The 20,368-nt window shown below is 48.5% G+C and overlaps 1 protein-coding gene across 3 annotated transcripts in view; it reads left to right on the top strand.

Annotated features, from left to right (window-relative positions):
• The window catches only part of MYO1D (myosin ID), a 154,394-nt gene that overhangs the window by 89,883 nt on the left and 44,143 nt on the right, over positions 1–20,368 (top strand). For all 3 annotated transcript variants that reach the window (XM_086864747.1, XM_086864750.1, XM_086864748.1), the window contains exons 20-21: positions 312–425; positions 6,974–7,128. In XM_086864747.1, coding sequence (XP_086720873.1) covers positions 312–425; positions 6,974–7,128 — 269 coding nt within the window. The remainder of the gene's footprint in view (positions 1–311; positions 426–6,973; positions 7,129–20,368) is intronic.

Here is a 20,368-nt window from a genome sequence, read left to right as displayed (position 1 = left end):
AAACGGGATTACAGGGACCGTGTTCCCTTTTCATGGCTCTGAGGAGAAAACTTGTTTAGGAGCAGTGTGAGTTTGGGTTGTTTGTTAGTTTAGGGTGTTTGTTTTGTGAGTTTGAGGTATTTTTGTGTGAGTTTTGGCTGTTTGTGAGTTTACAATGTTTTTGTGTGACTTTGTAGTATTTCTGTACGAGTTTGGGGTACCATTGTGTAAGTTTGGGGCGTTTCTGTGCGGGTTTGGCACTTAGCACTGCACAGTTTTGTTTCCTGTGTTCCTGCAGTGATCAGTGGGACTGACAAGGTGTTTCTCTGCAGGTGAATCGCTTTAACAAGGTGGAGGACAGGGCCATTTTCATCACTGACAGACACCTGTACAAGATGGACCCCATGAAGCAGTACAAGGTGATGAAGACCATCCCCCTCTACAACGTGAGTACAGGGCTGGGGATCCTCATGTGGGGCTCTTTCAGGGCAGTGTCTTTACTCTGTAGCTCCATTTTCATATCCATAAAATGGAAAAAGTCCTTGGGTTACAGTTTCTAATTTATTTCATGTCCTAATAACAGTTATAGTGCAGTTATTGCAACACCAAAGCATCAGGGTGGGAGTGTTGGGGTGTCCTGGGCAGGGCCAGGAGTTGAGCTGGATGATCCTGGTGGGTCCCTTCCAACTCAGGGTATTTCATGGTTCTATGATTCTATGATCATATTAGCTTTTAATTTTGGTACATAAAATAAAAGCTAAACCCCAAACTGCCTCTTACACTCCTCTGCTCCCTCCCTGTTTCAATTTTCTTTGCTGTGTGCAGGATCCTGGCCCTGTAAGGGGTTGGCATTTCACAGCAGCTCATGGCACTATTCCTGTGTTTTTGAGGGTTTGTTTGATCCTTCAGGTTGTGCTTGAATTTATTTATTTTCATTTTTATTTTTTTATATTTGTTCATGTTTAATGTAAATCTTAGCAAAGCTAAACTCAGAATTATAGTGAGGTCTGGCCTTGGGGGTAGCAGGGTGGAGCTGCCATGCAGTGGATTATCAAGGATGGAAGGGGGTGGGCAGCACCTCAGCTTTGCTCTCCAGCATCCTGGAGCAGGATTCAGCTGCCTGCTTGTCTCCCTCAGCCCGAGGTGACAGTGCTCTGGTTATCTCCAACCTCCAGAGCCTGCCTGGCTGCTGGGAAATGCCCTGCACGGATTTATTGGGATGTTTGCATTTGGAGAAATGACAAACCTGGCATTTCTGTATTGCTGGGGGGGCAGGGATGGGATTAGGGTGAGGGTGAAATCTCATCTGCAGATGTGGAGGGGATGATTAGCTCTGGCTGCATCCACAATGTTGAGTTTAGAGTCTCCTCCTGCCCTCCTTGCTGGGCATCAGCCTCAGCTGGGCACTCAGCACAGTGTATCCATGGAGTAGCTACTCCCAGTAGGAATCCTGGCTGCAGCAGGCAGTGTCTCCATGGCAGTGCCTCTTGTTTTGAAAGGAAGCTGCTCTGAGCAGCTGTGGGAGCTTTTCCTGGCTGCTGTTCTGTCCCAGCACCGGTGTCTCCATGCTCAGAGGGGCTGGCAGCACATCCTGCTGTGTGCCATGGGGCTGTGTGCCCACGCAAACCAGGGTACAAACACCCCAGCCTGGTGAAAACCGGGGCACAAACACCCCCAGCCTGGTGAAAACCAGGGTGCAAACACCCCCAGGCTGGTGAAAACCAGGGTGCAAACACCCCCTGCCTCCCAGCAGAGCTGAAGCACCCACACACTCACAGCCTTTTAGCAGAGGGGTTTTCCACACCTGATTTTCCAAGTGTTCCCAGATGTGGTTTTTTCTGACATGGAAAAGGTGGGATTTTATCCATCAGGATTTCCCAATATTGGCTTCTCCACCTTTACTTTAAGCAGAGTGTCCAGGTCACTGAGATTCACTGACTGCAGGACTAATGAGATAAACCTGTGTTTATCACAGGTGTAGAACAGTGTGTTTTACCTGTGTGCCTGGTGGGTGTAAACGTGCACATTGTACATTTACAACAGCACAAGACCAGATCATTTGTTGGTCACTTGAACATTTCCCTCTAAAATTCTTAATGCCTTAAAAATTAGAGGTGAGCAAGTCAGGACAATTTCAGGTTACTCACAGAATATCTGTTACTAAGAAATGTCAGCAATTGTTGCTTTTTCACCAATGAAAGGCATGTCTAAAATAGAATATCCATTCCTACAGAGGGCCCTAGAGTGGTCCTGTGTTGGCTGTTTTGGCTGTATTTTGGCTCAGTGTTGGTTGTATTTTTGGCTCATTATTTGTTGTATTTTTGGCTGTATTTTGGCTCAGTGTTGGTTGTATTTTTGGCTCAGTATTGGTTGCTTTTTTGGCTCAATATTTGTTGTATTTTTGGCTGTATTTTGGCTCAGTATTGGTTGCTTTTTTGGCTCAATATTTGTTGTATTTTTGGCTGTATTTTGGCTCAGTGATGGTTGTATTTTTGGCTGTATTTTGGCTCTGTGTTGGTCATGTGGCTGCTTTGCAGTTAATGGTCTGTGCAGGTCTCTTGCTCTGAGAATTCTCACATTTCTGCAGCTATAAATCAGTTTTATTGGTAGATCTGCAGTTACTCCCTTCAGTAACCTAGCACAGGGATTCATGGCCAGACAGTTCCTTTGGCCTGAGCAGGAGTCACTGAGATTCCAGGGGTCCTGGCACAGGGGGGGTGGATGGGTCCATGAGATCCTCTGCTGAGCCATACAGGTTGTCAAGTTAACATTTCAGGGTGGAAATTTGATTAAAATGAGCTTTGGTAGAATCTGTGGTGTAAAATTCCAGCTCTGTAGAGCACAGCCTCTCCCTGTGCCTGTTCCTCCTGCTCTGTGTCCTGGGGAAGAGCCCCAGCCCTGCCCATGCCCAGCTGGGCTGATCCGGGGCTGGGGTGGGCACTGGTCCTGCTGATGGATCCAGAGCACCTTGAGCTGCAGGAAGGGGAGAAGAGTTTGGGGTGTCTTTGATTTATACACAGGACACAAAATATTTCATAGAATTGAATTTGGATTGGAAGGGATCTTAAAACCCACCCAGTGCCACCCCAGCCATGGCAGGGACACCTCCCACTGTCCCAGGTGCTCCAGCCCCAATGTCCAGCCTGGCCTTGGGCACTGCCAGGGATCCAGGGGCAGCCCCAGCTGCTCTGGGCACCTGTGCCAGGGCCTGCCCACCCTCACAGGGAAGAATTTTTTTCCTGATATCCAATCTAAACCTACTCTCTTCATTTTGAAGCCACTGCAGTTATATTTCTCTTAATAATCCAGGATTTCTCAGATTTAACTCTGGCAAACAGTCAATCCTATGGAGCAGCTGTTTGTTTCTTGTTGTATTTATGTTTTATATTTGTTACCTAATATTTATATTTGTGTTGTCTTTCCACTTCTGAGCTGCCTTGCACACTCCCTCCATTTTTCTGTGCCTAATCCATTCTGTCATGGAAGCTCTTCCACCATGTGAGGGAGGCAGTGGAAGGAGCTGATCAGTGATACAGAAATTCCTTCCTTTTTGGGAAAAGAGCAATAGTTTGAAATGCTCTGAAGGTTTTTTGAGGAGCAAATGGACAATAATGACACCAGTAGTGATGTGTATCCATGGAGCAGCCCTGTCCTACGTTTGGATGAGTGTTCTCTGGGAAGAGGAATCGTCCTTCCCATGCCCAGAGGTGAATGAAGCTGGAATCCTCTGCTGCTCCCTGTCAGTGTTTCAGAAGTGCCCTGTCAACACAGCAGCATCCTCAGGGGTGGTGTTTCCATGGAGATCTCACTGGAGACAGTCAGCTGATGGCTGCTACAGACACAAACTTGTTTTTAGCCGAGGAAATCGCTCCCCATCTCCCCTGGCCAGGTTTGCCTGGCCGTGGTTGGAGTCCCTCCTGTCCCTGCCCAGAGCCAGGCTCTGCACTGGGACAGAGGAGAGGGCTGGAAGCTAGACCAGGTTTAATTTGTTTTAGATGAAAGTTTTTTTGCAGTGAGGGCAGTGAGGTCCTGGCACAGGGTGCCCAGAGCAGCTGGGGCTGCCCCTGGATCCCTGGCAGTGCCCAAGGCCAGGCTGGACATTGGGGCTGGAGCAGCCTGGGACAGTGGGAGCTGTCCCTGCCATGGCTGGGGTGGCACTGGGTGATCCTTAAGGCTCCTTCCTCCCAAACCATCCCATGGCTCTGGGTTAGGAATGTGTCATTCTCTGCACAACCTGCCAAACACAACTTCCCTGTCAGCCCTGCTGCTTTCTCCATGTGGAGATGCTGCTCTGGGGGATTCTCTGGGTGGATTTTTCATCTGCCAGCACTCTGGCAGTGCCTCAGAGCACCAATACACAGTGACCTTTTGTTCTTACCTGAATTAAAACCGAACAGGTAATGGCTGAGAGGAATTAAAAGGCATCCAAGCAGCAGAAAGGTTCTTGCAGCCACATCTCCCCTGCAGTGGTGAACATAATAAAGGATGTTCTGCAGAAGCTGAGGATTTTTGCCTGCTCTTCAAGCAGGGCCAGTATTAGTGTTGGTAAATACTGAGATAAGCACCTTTTCTGAAATGATTTCTTTTGTTGCATTCATTTGCTCACAGAGTCTTGTGCAGAGGGGTGAAATGGGAAGATTTTGAAGGGCTCTTGGCCTCCTAACAGGGTTCTGTTGAATAATTAATGTTTAAATTGCCTTTTCAAATCTGACACTGCGACTTGTTCATCTTTCACACTCACTGCACATTTAAAACCTTGATGGCAGCAGTCCCTGTGGTGCTATTGTGCTCACAGGAGGGTATTTAAGCATGCAAATTAATTTTAAGGGACACTATAAAGCCAGGCAGCTGTTAATGCCTGTGCATGAGGTGGAGCTTGTTTGGAAAGCATTTCATAACCCCAAAATAGCCTGGACAGGGAATAAACCCCACCTGTGCTGCTGCAACAGGAGGGCCCTGCCTCCTGTTCCAGGATCAGCAGCTGCTGTCCTTCAGTTCCTGGGGTAACAAACCAACAAAATCCCAAAAAAAACCTTGTGTGGAGTCTGATCCCAAAAATAGGGCACAGACCACGCTGCTGTGGGCTGGGCTTTTCTGGGATGTGTGAGGCATCCAGAGCTGCTGGAGCAGCTTCCTTGGAAATAATAACACCTTGTGGCTGCTGAAGCACAGCCACTATCCCTGCGCCCCTGGGATCCCTGGGCTGGCAGGAGTTGGGAATCTCCAGCTGGATTGGTGCTCACACAGGCTCTGGGGGACTCAGGAGCCTTTTCCCCTAAACAAGGGAATAATGAGACTTTCATTTCAGCAAAATGGTTTATGGGTGCCTCTCATAAAGGAATGGGGCTTCCCTCTGCAAATCCCTGGATGGTTCAAAGGAGCCCTTTAATGGACAGGGAAAGTCCTCTGTGTTCTCTCTGTACTCATCCTTTCATCTATTTTATTTTATTTTATTTTATTTTATTTTATTTTATTTTATTTTATTTTATTTTATTTTATTTTATTTTATTTTATTTTATTTTATTTTATTTTATTTTATTTTATTTTATTTTATTTTATTCATTATAGTCTATTTACTTAATTTTATTATATTTATTTTGTCCCATGTAGTATATTCTATGTATTTCTCCCATTGATTTTATTCTATTTTCCTTTCTCCTTTCTCTGCTTTGCTGTACTTGTCTTTTGAGGGTTTTTCCCCCCTCCTTACACTTTGTTTCTCTAGCACAAATCCTTTTTTTTGCTTTCTCTAATATTCATCTGGGTAACCTGTAGTCCCAGATTGCCCCTCCTAAAAATTTCCTGGTTTTCCTTTGTGAGATGATGACAAAGCCTTTGATGAGCCAAGTGCAGTTACTTAACAGACAAAAGAAAATGCCAGAAAATAAAAAACCCAAACCAAACCCTTGCACCTTTTTATTTTGTCAGAACAGCCAGACCTGAATCCATAATATGGGAATCATTGTGGCTTTACAGGGTTTGCAACTCACATTCTTCCTAAATTCTTGTGTTACCTGTAAATCACAGGGGCACAGAGTTGTTCAGGTTGAAAAAGACCTTTAAAATCAGCACCACCAAACCACATCCTCCAGTGCCAATCCACACATCTTTTGGGATGGAGACTCCACCCCTGCCCTGGGCAGCTGTGCCAGGGCTGGACTTTCCCTTTCAGTGCAGAAATTCTCCCAATATCTCACCTGACCCTGGCACAAGCTGAGCCCATCAGATCCCTTTGGTTTCCCAGCGTGGGTTTGAAGATGCTGTTGGGCAGGCTCCTGGTGAATGTGGGTTCATCTAGGTGGAGTCATCCAGTGGTGTCATCCAGGGGAGGTTTTGGGGAGAGCTTTTACTTGGGGCTGTTGGGAGAGCAGCTGGTGCCATCCTTGGTGGGTGCCCCATGGCCCTGGGGAGGGAGAGGGGAACAGCAGGGACACAGGAGCTGCTGGGAGCCATCGCAGGCTCGGGGGGGACATTCCCTCACACCTCCCAGGCTGGGGGGACATTCCCAGGCTGGGGGGGACATTCCCTCACACCTCCCAGGCTGGGGGGACATTCCCAGGCTGGGGGGGACATTCCCTCACACCTCCCAGGCTGGGGGGGACATTCCCTCACACCTCCCAGGCTGGGGGGGACGTTCCCTCACACTTCCCAGGCTGCTGAATTCCACAAAGCCACTCTTGTTTCACCTTGCTCAGCTGCTGGGGGAACACCCACCCAGTGTCACCCTCACCTCTGTGGTGGAGGCTGGGAGCATCCTGAAGAGGAGAGAACCAGCCTGGCCATGCCAAAGGCACAGGGAATCATGGAATCATGGAATGGTTTGGGTTGGAAGCAGCTTAAAGCCCATCCAGTGCCACTCCTGCCATGGCAGGGACCTTCCACTATCCCAGGGTGCTCCCAGCCCCATCCAGCCTGGCCTGGGATGCTTCCAGGGGTGGGGCATCAACATTTTTATATCAGCACACCCAACATTGTTCTCTTTTTCTGTCCACAGCTGGTGGGGCTGAGTGTCTCCAATGGGAAGGACCAGCTCGTGGTGTTCCACACCAAAGACAACAAGGATCTCATCGTTTGTCTCTTCAGTAACGACCCCTCCAACGACAGCAGGATCGGGGAGCTCGTGGGAGTCCTGGCCAGTCACTTCAAGAGGTCAGTGCTGGGCCTGGGGCTGCTGGACACCCATTCCAAAGTTCCAAATCACCCCTGGAGTCTCTGTGGTGTGGGGCTTCAGCTGGAGCTGTGGTGCTTCACTGCAATCCTGGGATACCAGAGTGACCTTTTTTCCTGGCATTTTTAGGAAATGCTTTTCACCTACAACACTTTGTTGCCTCTTCCCTGTATGGTGTGATAGCCACAGGTGTTTGGGGGACAAATATCACTGAAGGTGCACTTGGAGTGTGTCACAATGGCTCCTGAGGGCTTCCTACAGCCAAACTCTTCATATTTAAAATTAAGATGGAGCTTTTCTTTGCTCAGATTTCCCTCCTGCCCCAGTACCAGCAGGTGATTTATTGCTTGAGCTGTGAAATGTCATCTCTGCTCCCTGAAGTCTGTCTGTCTTGTAAATCCCTGAGCCAAAGCTGGTGATTGGGTATGGGGATATCTGGGATTGAGCTCCTGGAGCAGCAAGAGTCACCTGGATCCCAGGAGTGAATTCCAGGCTACCCACACCAGCAGGCAATGGCTGCACTGCAGCCACAGTATAGAACTCCAGGGAGAAACAGGGTGTGGAGTGAGCAGACCTTTGGGTTGTTGCCTGGCTCCTCCAGAGGAGATTCCCAAGAGGAATGATGTTGCTCAGCAAGTGCAGCCCTGGCTTTGCTGTTCACAAGCTCCACAGGACTCATAAGGTGGAGTCTTTATAGGCAAATCTTCATACAGAGCTGTGAGTGGGAGGAAAACGAGAGGGAATTTTGGTCACTTCTGGTATTTTTCCATGAATTCAAGAAGATTGTGCTGGTCCAGCCCCACCTCACCACCACGGTGTGAAGTTCAGGACTGGCCATGCTGGAGGCAGAGGCTGAGTCCATTGGAAATGAATTCTCACCATTGGTGTAACTTGTTTGGGGAAATTCAGTGCTGCAAAGCAACAGAAAACATTCTCTGGTTTTGCTTTTACCTAAATATCATTTCATGTGAAAGGCAGCTGCTCTTGCAGGCTCAGGAGGTTCTGAAAAGCACTGCAGTTTATTTGGGAACCCTGCAAGTCCCTGGATTTCTTCCATCCAGCATCACCATCATCAGGTGGCTGATGCTCCTCAGGTCCTTGCCAGGTCTCTGATGTGGGCACAGGCTGTGTCACTGTTGGTGACACTCCAGCTCCCGTGTTCAGTGACCAATTACCCAAAATTGCTTTTCCTTTTTCTCAGATGGGTCCCCAAGAACCAGCCCTTGTGTCACCTGTCCCCCCCTCAGCCCCAAACAGAGGGGCTTCATTTTAACAAAGGATATTGTGACCATCAGCCTGAAACACCACACCATTCTCCTAAAGGTGGAAACTGCTGATTCCCAGTTTCTTACACTGATTTTAACAACGACATTTCTATCTTTAAAAATAATTAGATTTAATCTAATCACTGTCTGTAGGAGAATGGCACTTAAATACATTTATGTGCTGATCAGGTCCACTTAACACAATATTAGCATCATTTTAGTGCTTCAAATGACAAATCTCAGCACAGCTGGGTAAATGGGAGAGCTGGTGTAGAAGCCTGTTTTTCTCCAACATCCAGTAAAAGTTCCTGGCTGAAGGGCAATGCACAGGACAACTTGCATTTGGTTCCCTAAATACATAAATGTCATGGTTTCCCTCCTGTAATATCTGTAAATCAAAACATTCAGGAATATATTCATGTTTTCCATCACTTCCCATTTTCCTAGTGTCAAAAGCTCCTGTCAGTGAATGGGATTAGGTGATCCCTTGCTGAACAGGCACTGGGGGAACTCCTCATTAGCCAGGATTAGCTGTGGGCCTCTGGCAGGGGTTGGGTTTCTGTGTCCTGCTGAGGAGCAGAGACTGGAGCCAGCAGGAATCTCGAGGTTGCTTGGGATCAGTTGCTTGGAAGATCCCACCCATGGTGGGGTTTAAGAGCTCTGATCCACCAGTGTGTGGGAGCAGCTCCTGTGGGATCTGTGGCTCTCTCTGAACATTAAATGCAATTTACAGCCATCTCAGCACCCATCCTGAATCCCTGCTGGGAGGTTTTAGCAGGGCTGAGGTGCCACAGGCACCTGAGGTTGTGTGGGGTGGGAGGTGATGATCCTTTAACTGTTTGTGTATTAAAATCATGTGAGTTCAGTCCCATTCTGTGTCGTAGGAAAGGAGAGGAGGAGGCACCTGAGCTGAGGACACCCAAACCTTCTCATTCAGATGCTTTCTATCGAGTTTTATTCTTCTATTTCAAACTCTCTGAACTGGGAATTTCAGTGCTGACACATCTATTTGGGAATTTTGGACATTTTCAGCAAGAAATAGCTTGGACATTTTAAAACAATTGTAAAGGTGACATCTCTCAATGCTGCATTCTGGAGCTGCTTTTGGGCACAAAGACTTCACATTTGGGAATGTTCTGCCTGAGTTCACATTTCTTTGCATCACCCATGAAAGCTTCATGAAGCTGTGTCTTTACAAGCTATTCCTGGTAGAAATTGTCTTACTCTGAGATTGTGGTTCACATGTAAGTGTTTATACAGGGGAGAGCTAACATGAGGCTTCTGTGAGCTGTAACATTTTTAATGGAGTTAACAGGAGTTCAAGTCACAATTCTACTGAGTCAGCTGGATTTGGGGTTTTTTTGCAATGCAGCTGAATTCCCAATAGAAATTATGGGAAGCTGGATGAGCTGTTGATGCAGTGGCCACAGTAAGTTCATGTCTGCCTGCAAAGCAGTGTGTAGTGTCCAGGAGCCTGAGTTCCCTGGGTGCCACCTCAGGGATGGGCATCTCCTGCCAGAACCCAGGAGAGCTGGGATCCAGTGAGTGCCTGGAATAGCTGGGAAGATGCAGTGGTGCCCTGCAGGAGCAGCTGTGTGCCATGTGGCTGGTGTTTGTGCCCCTGGTGCCCAGCAGGAGCGCAGGTGCTGTGCTCAGAGCTCAGTGCTGGGAGCTCTGCGTGTGGCCACAGCCAGAGCCAGCGCTGGGAAAGGGACCTGAGGAGCTCTTGGAGGAGAGGGGGTGGCTGTAGAAGGGAAGGATTATATTTACCCTTTCCATTTTGCATCCTCACAGCCCCTCAGGCTCTAGAAGATGTCTGGAGTGATCAGAGCAGGGCACTGAGGACTTTCTGGGTGCTCTTCACCTGAGATGACCCAGCCGTGCTCACCCTGCGGTGGCTCCCTCCCATGTCGGGTGCTCCCCATGTGGGTGATGGGAGCCCTGGGGGTGCTCAGGTGTCCCCAGGGAAGGTGCCCCAGGCCCATCCTGTTCCCAGGGGTCATTCCCTGCCCAGTGGGAGCAGGCAGGGTTTGTTCTGTCTGGCTGCCCACGTGTTGGGATCAGGGAGTCGCTGCCCTGCTCTCCAGTGCTTTCTGTTCCCTAATCCCCACATTGGCGACAGCCACAGCCCTTGGGCTCCTTCCAGGATTCCTGGAGGGAAGGGGGAGTTAAAAGAGCAGTCAAAAGCAATCCCTGCAGAACTCCAGCAGAAAATCACTTGCCTGAGGATAATTTTATATTTTCCATTGCACTTTGGGACCTGTCAGCCAGTTTTAATCATTAGTGTGCGCTGCATTCGTTTTCCTTAGTTCTGGGGCCTTACCCTGGAGCATTGGCTCCGGTACTGATGGAGCAGGAATTCACACAGAGGGATCTCAGACTGCCCCAGGGGCTGTGGCTCCAGGTCCTGCTCCACACAGAGTTCCTGGTGATCCTTAGGAAGATCACATTCCCCACCTGTCCCTTCCTCCTGCCCTGAGTGCTGTCCTTGTGTTCCATCCCTGTGTCTCACTGCATGAGTGAGGCAGCAGCAATTTCTCTGCTTGGGGAAGTGGGGAGGTTTGGGTGTTGGATTTGGTGTCACCTGGAGATGTGTCACTGTAATACAGGAATGTGGCTGTGCAGGTGGAATTTATACATAAAAGACATATGTAAATAGGGGAAAATCCATGTGTATACATGGACAGGCACATGTCCCAGAATCCTGGGGTGGTTTGGGTGGAAGGGACCTCAAAGCCACCCAGTGCCACCCCTGCCATGGACAGGGGCACCTTCCACTGTCCCAGGCTGCTCCAAGCCCTGTCCAACCTGGCCTTGGACACATCCAGGGATGCAGAGGCAGCCACAGCTGCTCTGAGCTCCCTGTGCCAGTGCACAGAATATCTGGAAGAATTGGGGAAAAATATGTTTGTGTTTATGTAAAATGTAGGAAATTCTATGTATGTACATTCATGTGCAGAGGTGTAAAAAAAACCTGGGGGAAATCTGTACCCTCAACCTTTCTTAACCAGGCCCAGGTTTGCTGGAAGGTGCCCAGGTTGCCCAGACTTCCATTCCAAGGCAGACATGGCTGGGGAAGCACATCCCGAAACACCTCTGTGCCTCCCTCATCACACAGAGACACAACTGGGATTAAAGCTTTTCCTGAATTCTGAGCAGAGCAGGAGCCTGGGAGGGGAGAAGTGAGGTCACACCTTGGTGGGGTCACACCTTGGTGGGGTCACCAGAGGCTGCTCATCCCTTGGGGTGGCTGTAGGGAAACCCAAGGCTGAGCTGGGGCTGGAGGAGACACCTCAGGGTATTCAGAAAAGCCTTTTTTAAGGAAAAAAAGAGCACTTTGACTGTTTCCCTGGCATTCAGAGCTTCAGCCATAGAAGTGCAACTGCTCTGGATCAGGTATGAAGCATTATTCCCCTCACAAGTCACTGTCAGGTAAAACCTCCCCAGAACTGCAGCGATGTGGGGAGGTTGGATCTGTTTGGTGCAAAGAGAAGAACTCACAAATGTTGATTTCTGGTGTTTTGCTCTTTGCACCAATGGTGGCAAACAAATCTTCTGCAAACACAGTGAAGTGCAAGGGTTTAAATGTTGCCATTATCTCAGAGGTGGTGTTTGAGGTGATGCTCCTGGAGCTGAGCAGTGATTTTGTTATTTAGTCTGAATGCAGAGGGGTTTGTCAGGGAGATGGAGACAAACACCCCATAAATACCCATTTTCAGGGGTTTGTCAGGGAGATGGAGACAAACACCCCATAAATACCCATTTTCAGCTCACTGTGTGAGAGCAGGAGCATTTGGTACATTTTTGGTGTGTCTGTAAACAAAGACAGATGAGATTTAACTTGGGATGATTTTGATTATTTAGGAAAAATAATGCTCAGCTCAATGATGAGCCTGATCTGGAACACAAATAATTTGATTAAAATAGATTCAAGATTTTTTATTTGTTTTTTTTTTTCCACTGATGTGGAAAGACAAGCCCAGGAATCAGGTGATCAGGGGTTAAACCTTCAATTTGTTATATAAAGATGCTTTTTCCTATCAAAACTGGGCTGATTTTAATCAGTTTAAGATTGTTCCTTTCTTTTAAAAGCTGTTTACCTTTCTCTGCTAGAAACCTTGATTAACTGCTCAGATTCAGGGATCTCAAGCCAGGAGCATCTTCTGTGTAGCCAGGACAGTCGGGAGGGGACCATGGGGACATTAATGATGCATTTTTGGGACAAAGGAAGGAGGAGGAGCCCAAACTGGCTCAGGAGAACAGGAGCACCCAAAGCCTCTCCCTGAGGAAATAACTGTGTCCTGGGCAGAGGAGGGCTGGCATCCCTGGCATCACAGGAATCTCTGGCACTTCAGCTTTGGGGAGATCCCTGAGCTGATGGGGTCAGAGCCAGGGCTGAGGGAGTTCATCATTTTTAATCATAATCCATTTTTAGGCAAGTTCAGCTGGGTTTTGTGGAGAGTCTGGACCCCCAGGTAGCAAAGCAGCTTTTAAGCACCAAGTACTTGATCCTGTAGAAGGGCAGTGGCAAAGGGGAAAATAATTTCCTTATACAGAATAAATGGGGAAATAAATAAACTGGAAAAATTGGCTTGTTTTTGTGGCTACAAAAAAAAAAATTCTAGGCATTAGCTAAGATTTGCCTTTGATTTGTGGTGTTTCTGAAGTTGGACAGGGCTTGGAGCCACTGGGTGATCCTTAAGGTCCCTCCCAACCCAAGCCATTCCATGATTCCCCAATAATCATCTCTGGTAATTCCTCTGTCGACCTCACAGTTGAAGCTTGGGTTGAGAAATGATTTTTCCTTGGGAAAACAAATGGAAGATTTGTTGTTTTGAGTGACTCCAGGGCATGGAGAGGTGGAATTATAGCACCCTGGTGAGACTCTGTCTCTGGTTTAATTCTTTTGCATCCTGGGAAACTCCTGTTGCAACAGAGTTCTTCCAAACACTTGTCTTGTGGGAAGGGAAGTCATCAAGGAACTCAGAAGAGGATCATTCCCTTCCTTAAACTCATCTTTCCACTGCTGCTGCTGCTCATCCTCCATCTCTGAGTGATCCCTGGCCAGGGAAGCCTCCCCAGCTCACACTCCTTTGGAAAAGTAGTTTTTTGTTACACTTTTCAATGTGTTCCTGACTCTCTCAGTCCTGGATTTGTGATACTGAGAGCACAGCTAGCTCAAGGGAGGGGTCTGGGCTCTCACCAGGCCGATGAGTTTGTGTGAATCCTTTATTTGAGTCCCAGCCTTTGCATCTAAAAGGCAATTCTTGTGTCTGATAAAATAAAGAGTAACAATTAATTGTATTTCATGGCCTTCCTTCGAGTCCAGAGAGGTTTATTGGTCAGCTTTCCTTTCCTAATCTGCCTGTACCCTGCTGACATCCTGTGTCAGCACCAATTTTGTTCAAAACCCTCTGGAAAAAGGATTCAGTTCTATTCCTTTTCTCCTCTATTCCATCATCCCTGTGTGACTTTGGTGCTTTCCCTTCTCTAAGCAGCTCCTGGATGCTTCATGTCCAGGGTCCTCCTGGGAGGGAGGTAAAAATGAAGTTACTGGGGCTTGAGGTGCTGAAGGAGGATTTCAATTGCTGGAATTGTTGTGTTTTCAGGAAGTCTTCCCCAGGGCACTTAAGAATTGTGGATTACTTTGGGAATTTGGACCCAGGTTTCCTCAGTAACTGTAATTCCTGGGAAATAGATCTCCAGTGACCCAAAAATCCTCCTCAGTGACCAGAGGTGCTCCCCAGAGATGCAGAAGTGCACAGGCACTCTCCAGCCCACCAGCCCAGTGTGATATTACACAAATGATGTTTGCTCTCACTGACCTTCTGCAGAGTTCTTTGAGTTTCCCAGTTCATTCCCTGTCTCCATCTAAAGGATTTGCTGGGTTAAACAGGTGAATCCTTTCCATCCTCAGCCAAAGCACTAGGGTGAAACTGGGTTTTTTTGTGGTCTGGGGGGAAAAAACAGCATTGAGTCTGTCAGAAGAGATGAGACAGTCCTAGAGTAGGAAATTCAGAGCCATCCTCCTCCTCCTGCTCTGCTCCTTCTCCTGCTCCTCCCTCAGGGTTTCAGAAGCCTCAGACCCCTAAATATGAACATTTTATTTTTAGAGCCCTCAGCATTTTCTGTGTCATTTTATGAGGCTCTGTCCAGCTCCCTGCTTTACTTGAGACATTTATGATCAGAAATTAGATCAATTAAAGTTATCACCCTGAGGATCTGGAATTCCTGCACCCTACATCCCACAGCTGCCCTTCCCAATCCAGCTTCCCTTTTGGTGCTGGGAACTGGGGATTTCCTCTGGCACAGGCAGTGATGTGGGAACAGGAAAATGGAAGTTTCTCATATTACAAACCTCTTCCTCATCTGGCTCTGGGCTCAGTTCAGTATTTCATTATCACAAATTATTATTTTCAATCTTGAGCTGCAGCTCTCAGCTCTCATTCAACACTTGGAAAGTTTGACACGAATCCACAATTTTTCTTTTCCTGGAAATGTTCAAAAACCACATGGATGTGGCACTTGAGTGAAGAACAGGGTGGTGGTGCTGGATTGACAATTGGACTTGATGATCTTAAAGATCTTTTCCAGTTTTAATGATTCTGTGATTCCATGAACCATCACCCCACCCCCGTTAACAACCTGACAGAAGCAGGAAGCGTCTCCTAGAAAGTGTTGGATGGTACAAACATAGCCCCAAATGCTCTGCTGCATCCCAAAATCACAGAAACCCAGAATGGGTTGGGTTGGGAGGGTCCTTAAAGCCCCTCCATTTCCACCCCAGCCATGGCAGGGACAGCTCCCACTGTCCCAGGCTGCTCCAGCCCCAATGTCCAGCTTGGCTTTGGACACTGCCAGGGATCCAGGGGCAGCCCCAGCTGCTCTGGGCACCCTGTGCCAGGGCCTGCCCACCCTGCCAGGGAACAATTCCTGCCCAATATCGCATCCAGCCCTGCCCTCTGCCACTGGGAGCCATTCCCTGGCTCCTGGCCCTCCATCCCTTGGGAATTGTCTCTCTCTGTGTTTCCCACTGGCTCCCTCAGGCCCTGCAAGGCCACACTGAGCTCACCCCCGGTCTCCTCTCCAGGCTGAGCACCCCCAGCTCTCCCAGCAGAGCTGCTCCATCCCTGGGAACATCCTGGAGCCTCCTCTGGGCTCTCTCCAGAGCTCCAGGTCCCTCCTGTGCTGGGCAGCTCTGCAGGTGGGGTCTCACCTGAGCAGGGCAGAGAGGACAATCCCTGTCCCCCAGTGCCCACGCTGTGGGGTCAGCCCAGGACGGGGTTTCTGGGCAGGGCCATGTCCAGCTGTGCCCCCACAGCCCCTGGGTGAGCTCTGGGTGTGGCTGCACCAGTGAGGGGTGTCCATGGTGCTGCTCTTGGCTCCTTCTCCTGCTCCAGAGCCTCTCCCTCCCTGAGCAGATGGCCCTGCCTGGGCTGCCCTGCCTGGGCTCTGCTTCCAGCCTTGCCAGGCTGGCACAGCCTTGCCCTGGCACCACCTCCGGCCTGGGAACGGCCCAAAGCTCAGCCACAGAGAACTTGGGCATTCAGGCTTGGTGTGGGGAGGGGTTGAGAGTCGTGCCATGTGCCCCTGGTGCTGAAGCAGAGGGATGCTGAGCTGGGAAGCAGCTCCTGGAGAGGAATGATCCCCCCTGGCTGCAGTCTGGGTGTGCAGCCCTGCAAACAGCCAGCTTTGGACCCAAAAGGGACACAGATGGATTTTGGTGTCAACACAAAGCTCCCAACCTGTGCAGCTTCTTCTGTGTTCAGTGCTCAGCACTTCTGTTCCCACTGCTGTGGGATCCCAGCCCAGACCTGTTCCTGTGTCCTCTCTGGGGTGTGGGAAGGGGCTGGGCTGGGCTGGCAGCACCAGGAGCTGCTCACAAAGGCTCAGGCACAAAAAACGGCTCATGGGTGATGCTAAAGTGTTACAGGAGTCGTGCAGCCCCTTTGTTGCCAGTGGGACACTCCAGGCTGGGTTTCCCACCCTGGTTTCCCACCTTGGCTCTCATTATTCCCAGTAAAGGTCTTGGTGTGGGCCAGAGCCTGAGCCAGGCTTAGGAAAAGCTTTGCCTTTAACTGCACTCCTCCAGTTTGGAGAGAGCTCTCAGTATCAGTCCCAAAGAGGTTTCTGTAGGAATGAGGACAGCAATGGTCTTCAAGACCTTCCTTAATATTTTTAGGGACATGGAGATTTAATAAAATAAAGAGGATCATTAGGTTGGTCATGCTTGAAACAAAACTGCATTTTCCTATTTAATATTCAAGGGAATACTTAATGTTGATATGGATTAATATACTGGATATTTGATCCAGCCACTTTTTACATTCTTGCATAAAACAAAGTACCATGGAAATTCACATTAACAAAGCTTTCCTGCTCTTCTGCTCTGTGGAATCTTCATCAGAACCAAAACTCCTCTTTTCATCTTCCCTTCCTCCATTCTCCTCTGGCCCAGCTTTGTTGCATCTCCTGAGCTCAGATTTGAGTTGTTCTCAAAAAAGCATTTGGTGGTGACTGCTCCATCAGAGGTCATTGGGATCCAAATTACTCTATTTAATGACTTCGGCCTATTTAGTGATTCTAATTAGTGACTTTTCACATAATTCAAATGTTATGTTTAGAGAGGAGGTTTGAGTTTGGTTTTTTCTGGATGGTGTGGAGGATCTCACTGATAAAATCTGAATAGACCCCGATCTTGGGGCTTGGCATTTTTGGAAATGTCTGAGGACCTTTATAATCAGATACTAAATATTTGGCAAAAACATTGGCTCCCAACAATTCCTTGTGAAGCTGAGGTCAAATAAATTAGAATTTAAATGTGTCTGTATTGGGAAAACAAGGCAAAACCGTTTGTTGCTTGACAGATTTTAGAGCTTTTATTTTGTTTTTTGCAGCAGATACAGAACTGAATCTGTGAGCTGAAGGTTTAAAGCTCGTGCTGTAAAACAGGCTGGGAAAAATCATGTTCCTGGTGTAAAACTGAAGTAGATCAACTTAATCTACTGAGCCTGGCGTGTTGCTCTCTGTAGAAATCCTCCTACACCAGGTTGTCATTTCTTACCCAGATTTCTGAGTGTGTTTGGTCCATGGTTCTCCTCTTTCCCCTTTGCTCTGCCAAATTCCTAAATTAAGCTGTGTTGGGTTTTTGATGTAATATAAGGAACATTTGCATAAGTGCAGTTATGGTAATTTTGTGGTGAGTTTTAATGTGTTGGCTTCATTTCAGCCCTTCAGATCCTTAAATCACTTCTGATTTGCTATTGCTTAAACATTGCTTTTTTCCCCCTTTTGAAAACAGAGGCATTGAGGATGAGCCGAGGCAAATTTCTTGTAAATCTGCTTTGTTCCTGGAGTCAGGCTGAGAGCCTTTGCTCCTTCCCAGAGCTGGGGAGCTGTCTGTAATAATTTATTATCCAAATAGGAAGTTTTAGTGCTGAATTAAGTGAGGGGAAAAAACCCAGAGGGGAGTGCTGGTCCATACCCAAACCAAATTTTTTTGCCCAAATTTTTTCCCCAAATAAAGAAGCTTTTTTCTGAGTGGGAGTGGGCAGGCCCTGGCACAGGTGCCCAGAGCAGCTGGAGCTGCCCCTGGATCCCTGGCAGTGCCCAAGGCCAGGCTGGACAGGGCTTGGAGTCACCTGGGATAGTGGAAAGTGTCCCTGCCATGGCAGGGTTTGGGTTTAGAGTCCCTTGCCATCCTGGGATTCTGGGATAAATCTCACTCAGAGCAGCCAGAGTTGTTTCCCTTCCCTTCCCTTCCCTTCCCTTCCCTTCCCTTCCCTTCCCTTCCCTTCCCTTCCCTTCCCTTCCCTTCCCTTCCCTTCCCTTCCCTTCCCTTCCCTTCCCTTCCCTTCCCTTCCCTTCCCTTCCCTTCCCTTCCCTTCCCTTCCCTTCCCTTCCCTTCCCTTCCCTTCCCTTCCCTTCCCTTCCCTTCCCTTCCCTTCCCTTCCCTTCCCTTCCCTTCCCTTCCCTTCCCTTCCCTTCCCTTCCCTTCCCTTCCCTTCCCACTGTAGGACAGGACAGGGAATCACTGGGTGCTTTCAGGTTGATTTCCTCACCACAAAAATCCTGCAAGGTGGGGAAAGGACAGAGGATAATGCTCTGATTCCATTAAATCCCTGAGCCTTAAAACCCCAACCTGCATTTCCCCATTGTTCCCATCCTCCCTCTGAATTCCCAGTTCCATACTGGGAGCCCTGGAGCTGCTCCATGTGCTGCTGATCCCAGGAATACACAGCTGCTTTCAGGAAGCCACCACACATTTTCCTCTGGAATTCTGCCCACCTCTCTGCTGTTCCAAAGGTTTTCCTTCTCCAGCATTTCCCTTGGGTAAGGGCCCCAGTGACTGACAGCAAACAAAAAACAACAACAAAAAAAGCTCCATCACGATCATATTTACTGGTGACCTACTTAAAATGCTCTTTCCTCCTGCTTTGGTGTGTGCTGCAGTGCTGCTGGCTCGAGTCTCTGGGGAATTGCTGCTGGAATGATAATGAATGCACAACGTGGCCCCTCGCTTCTTTAACTGGAGTCTCTCAAAGACATGGTTTATTTTTTATTGCATCATTTAGACTTCCTTTTTCTCCCCCCCTTGTGATGTATTATTCCCATTTTTGGTCTCCCTGCTTCGTGCTCTGACTGCAGGCAGTGCTATTGTTTGAAGTGATGTCATTAAATCATGGGATGCCTTCATCTTTTGATAATTTTTCTGTTTGTTTTTCAGGCAAATTAGGGTTTTTGCTCTCTCCTGGAGAGTCTGAGCTGTGTTGTCAAAGACTGGTGTTGAGTGTATATTTTTTTTTTCTGGTGAAAGTACTCTAGCAGAGGTGATTATTTATTTAACAAATGTTTTACACCTACTCTGGTACATTTTTGTAGGGTTGTTGTAAATGAGTTTGCAGTGCAGGATGGGAAGTCATCAACATTTTGCATATTCATAGAATCATGGAATGGTTAGGGGGGGAAGGGAATTTAAAGTCCATCCATTTCCACCCCTGCCATGGCAGGGACACCTCCCACTGTCCCAGGCTGCTCCAGCCCCAATGTCCAGCCTGGCCTTGGGCACTGCCAGGGATCCAGGGGCAGCCCCAGCTGCTCTGGGCACCCTGTGCCAGGGCCTGCCCACCCTGCCAGGAACAATTCCTGCCCAATATCCCATCCAGCCCTGCCCTCTGCCACTGGGAGCCATTCCCTGGCTCCTGGCCCTCCATCCCTTGTCCCCAGTCCCTCTGCAGCTCTCCTGGAGCCCCTTTAGGCTCTGCAAGGGGCTCTGAGCTCTCCCTGGAGCTTCTCCTCTCCAGGTGAACATTCCCAGCTCTCCCAGCCTGGCTCCAGAGCAGAGGGGCTCCAGCCCTTGAAGCACATTTGTGGTCTCATCTGGACTCCTAACGTTTTAATTGCACCTCTCAAGTCTTCCTGGTTTTCCTGTTTACCAATTCATTTAGAGGAAGGTTTGGATGCTCCTGCTCACTCCCCAGTGCCCTGCACTGCTATGGTTGGGAAGGAGGGGCTGTGTTTACTGTAATATGTGAATTTAGGATTGTGTCCATGGAATGGTGAATTAATCCTACCTTTGCAAAGAATATCATGCCCCGTGCCTGGCAGTGCCCAAGGCCAGGCTGGATGGGGCTTGGAGCAGCCTGGGACAGTGGGAGGTGTCCCTGCCATGGCAGGGGTGGCACTGGATGGGCTTTTAGGTCCCTCCCAACCCATTCCATGGTTCTGTAATTCCATGAATATCAGGATCCACTGAACCCATGGATAAGGGATCACACCTGAAATGTTCTTTTCTGGTGACTCCAGAATCCTTCTGGGTTCATTCCCAGTCACATGGAGCAGGCTGTGTTTCCATGCTAGCCTAAATTCCCTGACCTCAAACCCAAACAGAATTCCTAAGCACATGGATAGAAATGCATAAAATAAACTCTACCTTGTGTCTTCTGCATTTCCTGGC

This window comes from Cyanistes caeruleus, chromosome 27 (genome assembly GCF_971803275.1).
Source record: "Cyanistes caeruleus chromosome 27, bCyaCae1.hap1.1, whole genome shotgun sequence".
In the NCBI taxonomy this organism is placed as follows: Eukaryota; Metazoa; Chordata; class Aves; order Passeriformes; family Paridae; genus Cyanistes; species Cyanistes caeruleus.
This window is presented reverse-complemented; position numbering and strand designations above follow the sequence as displayed.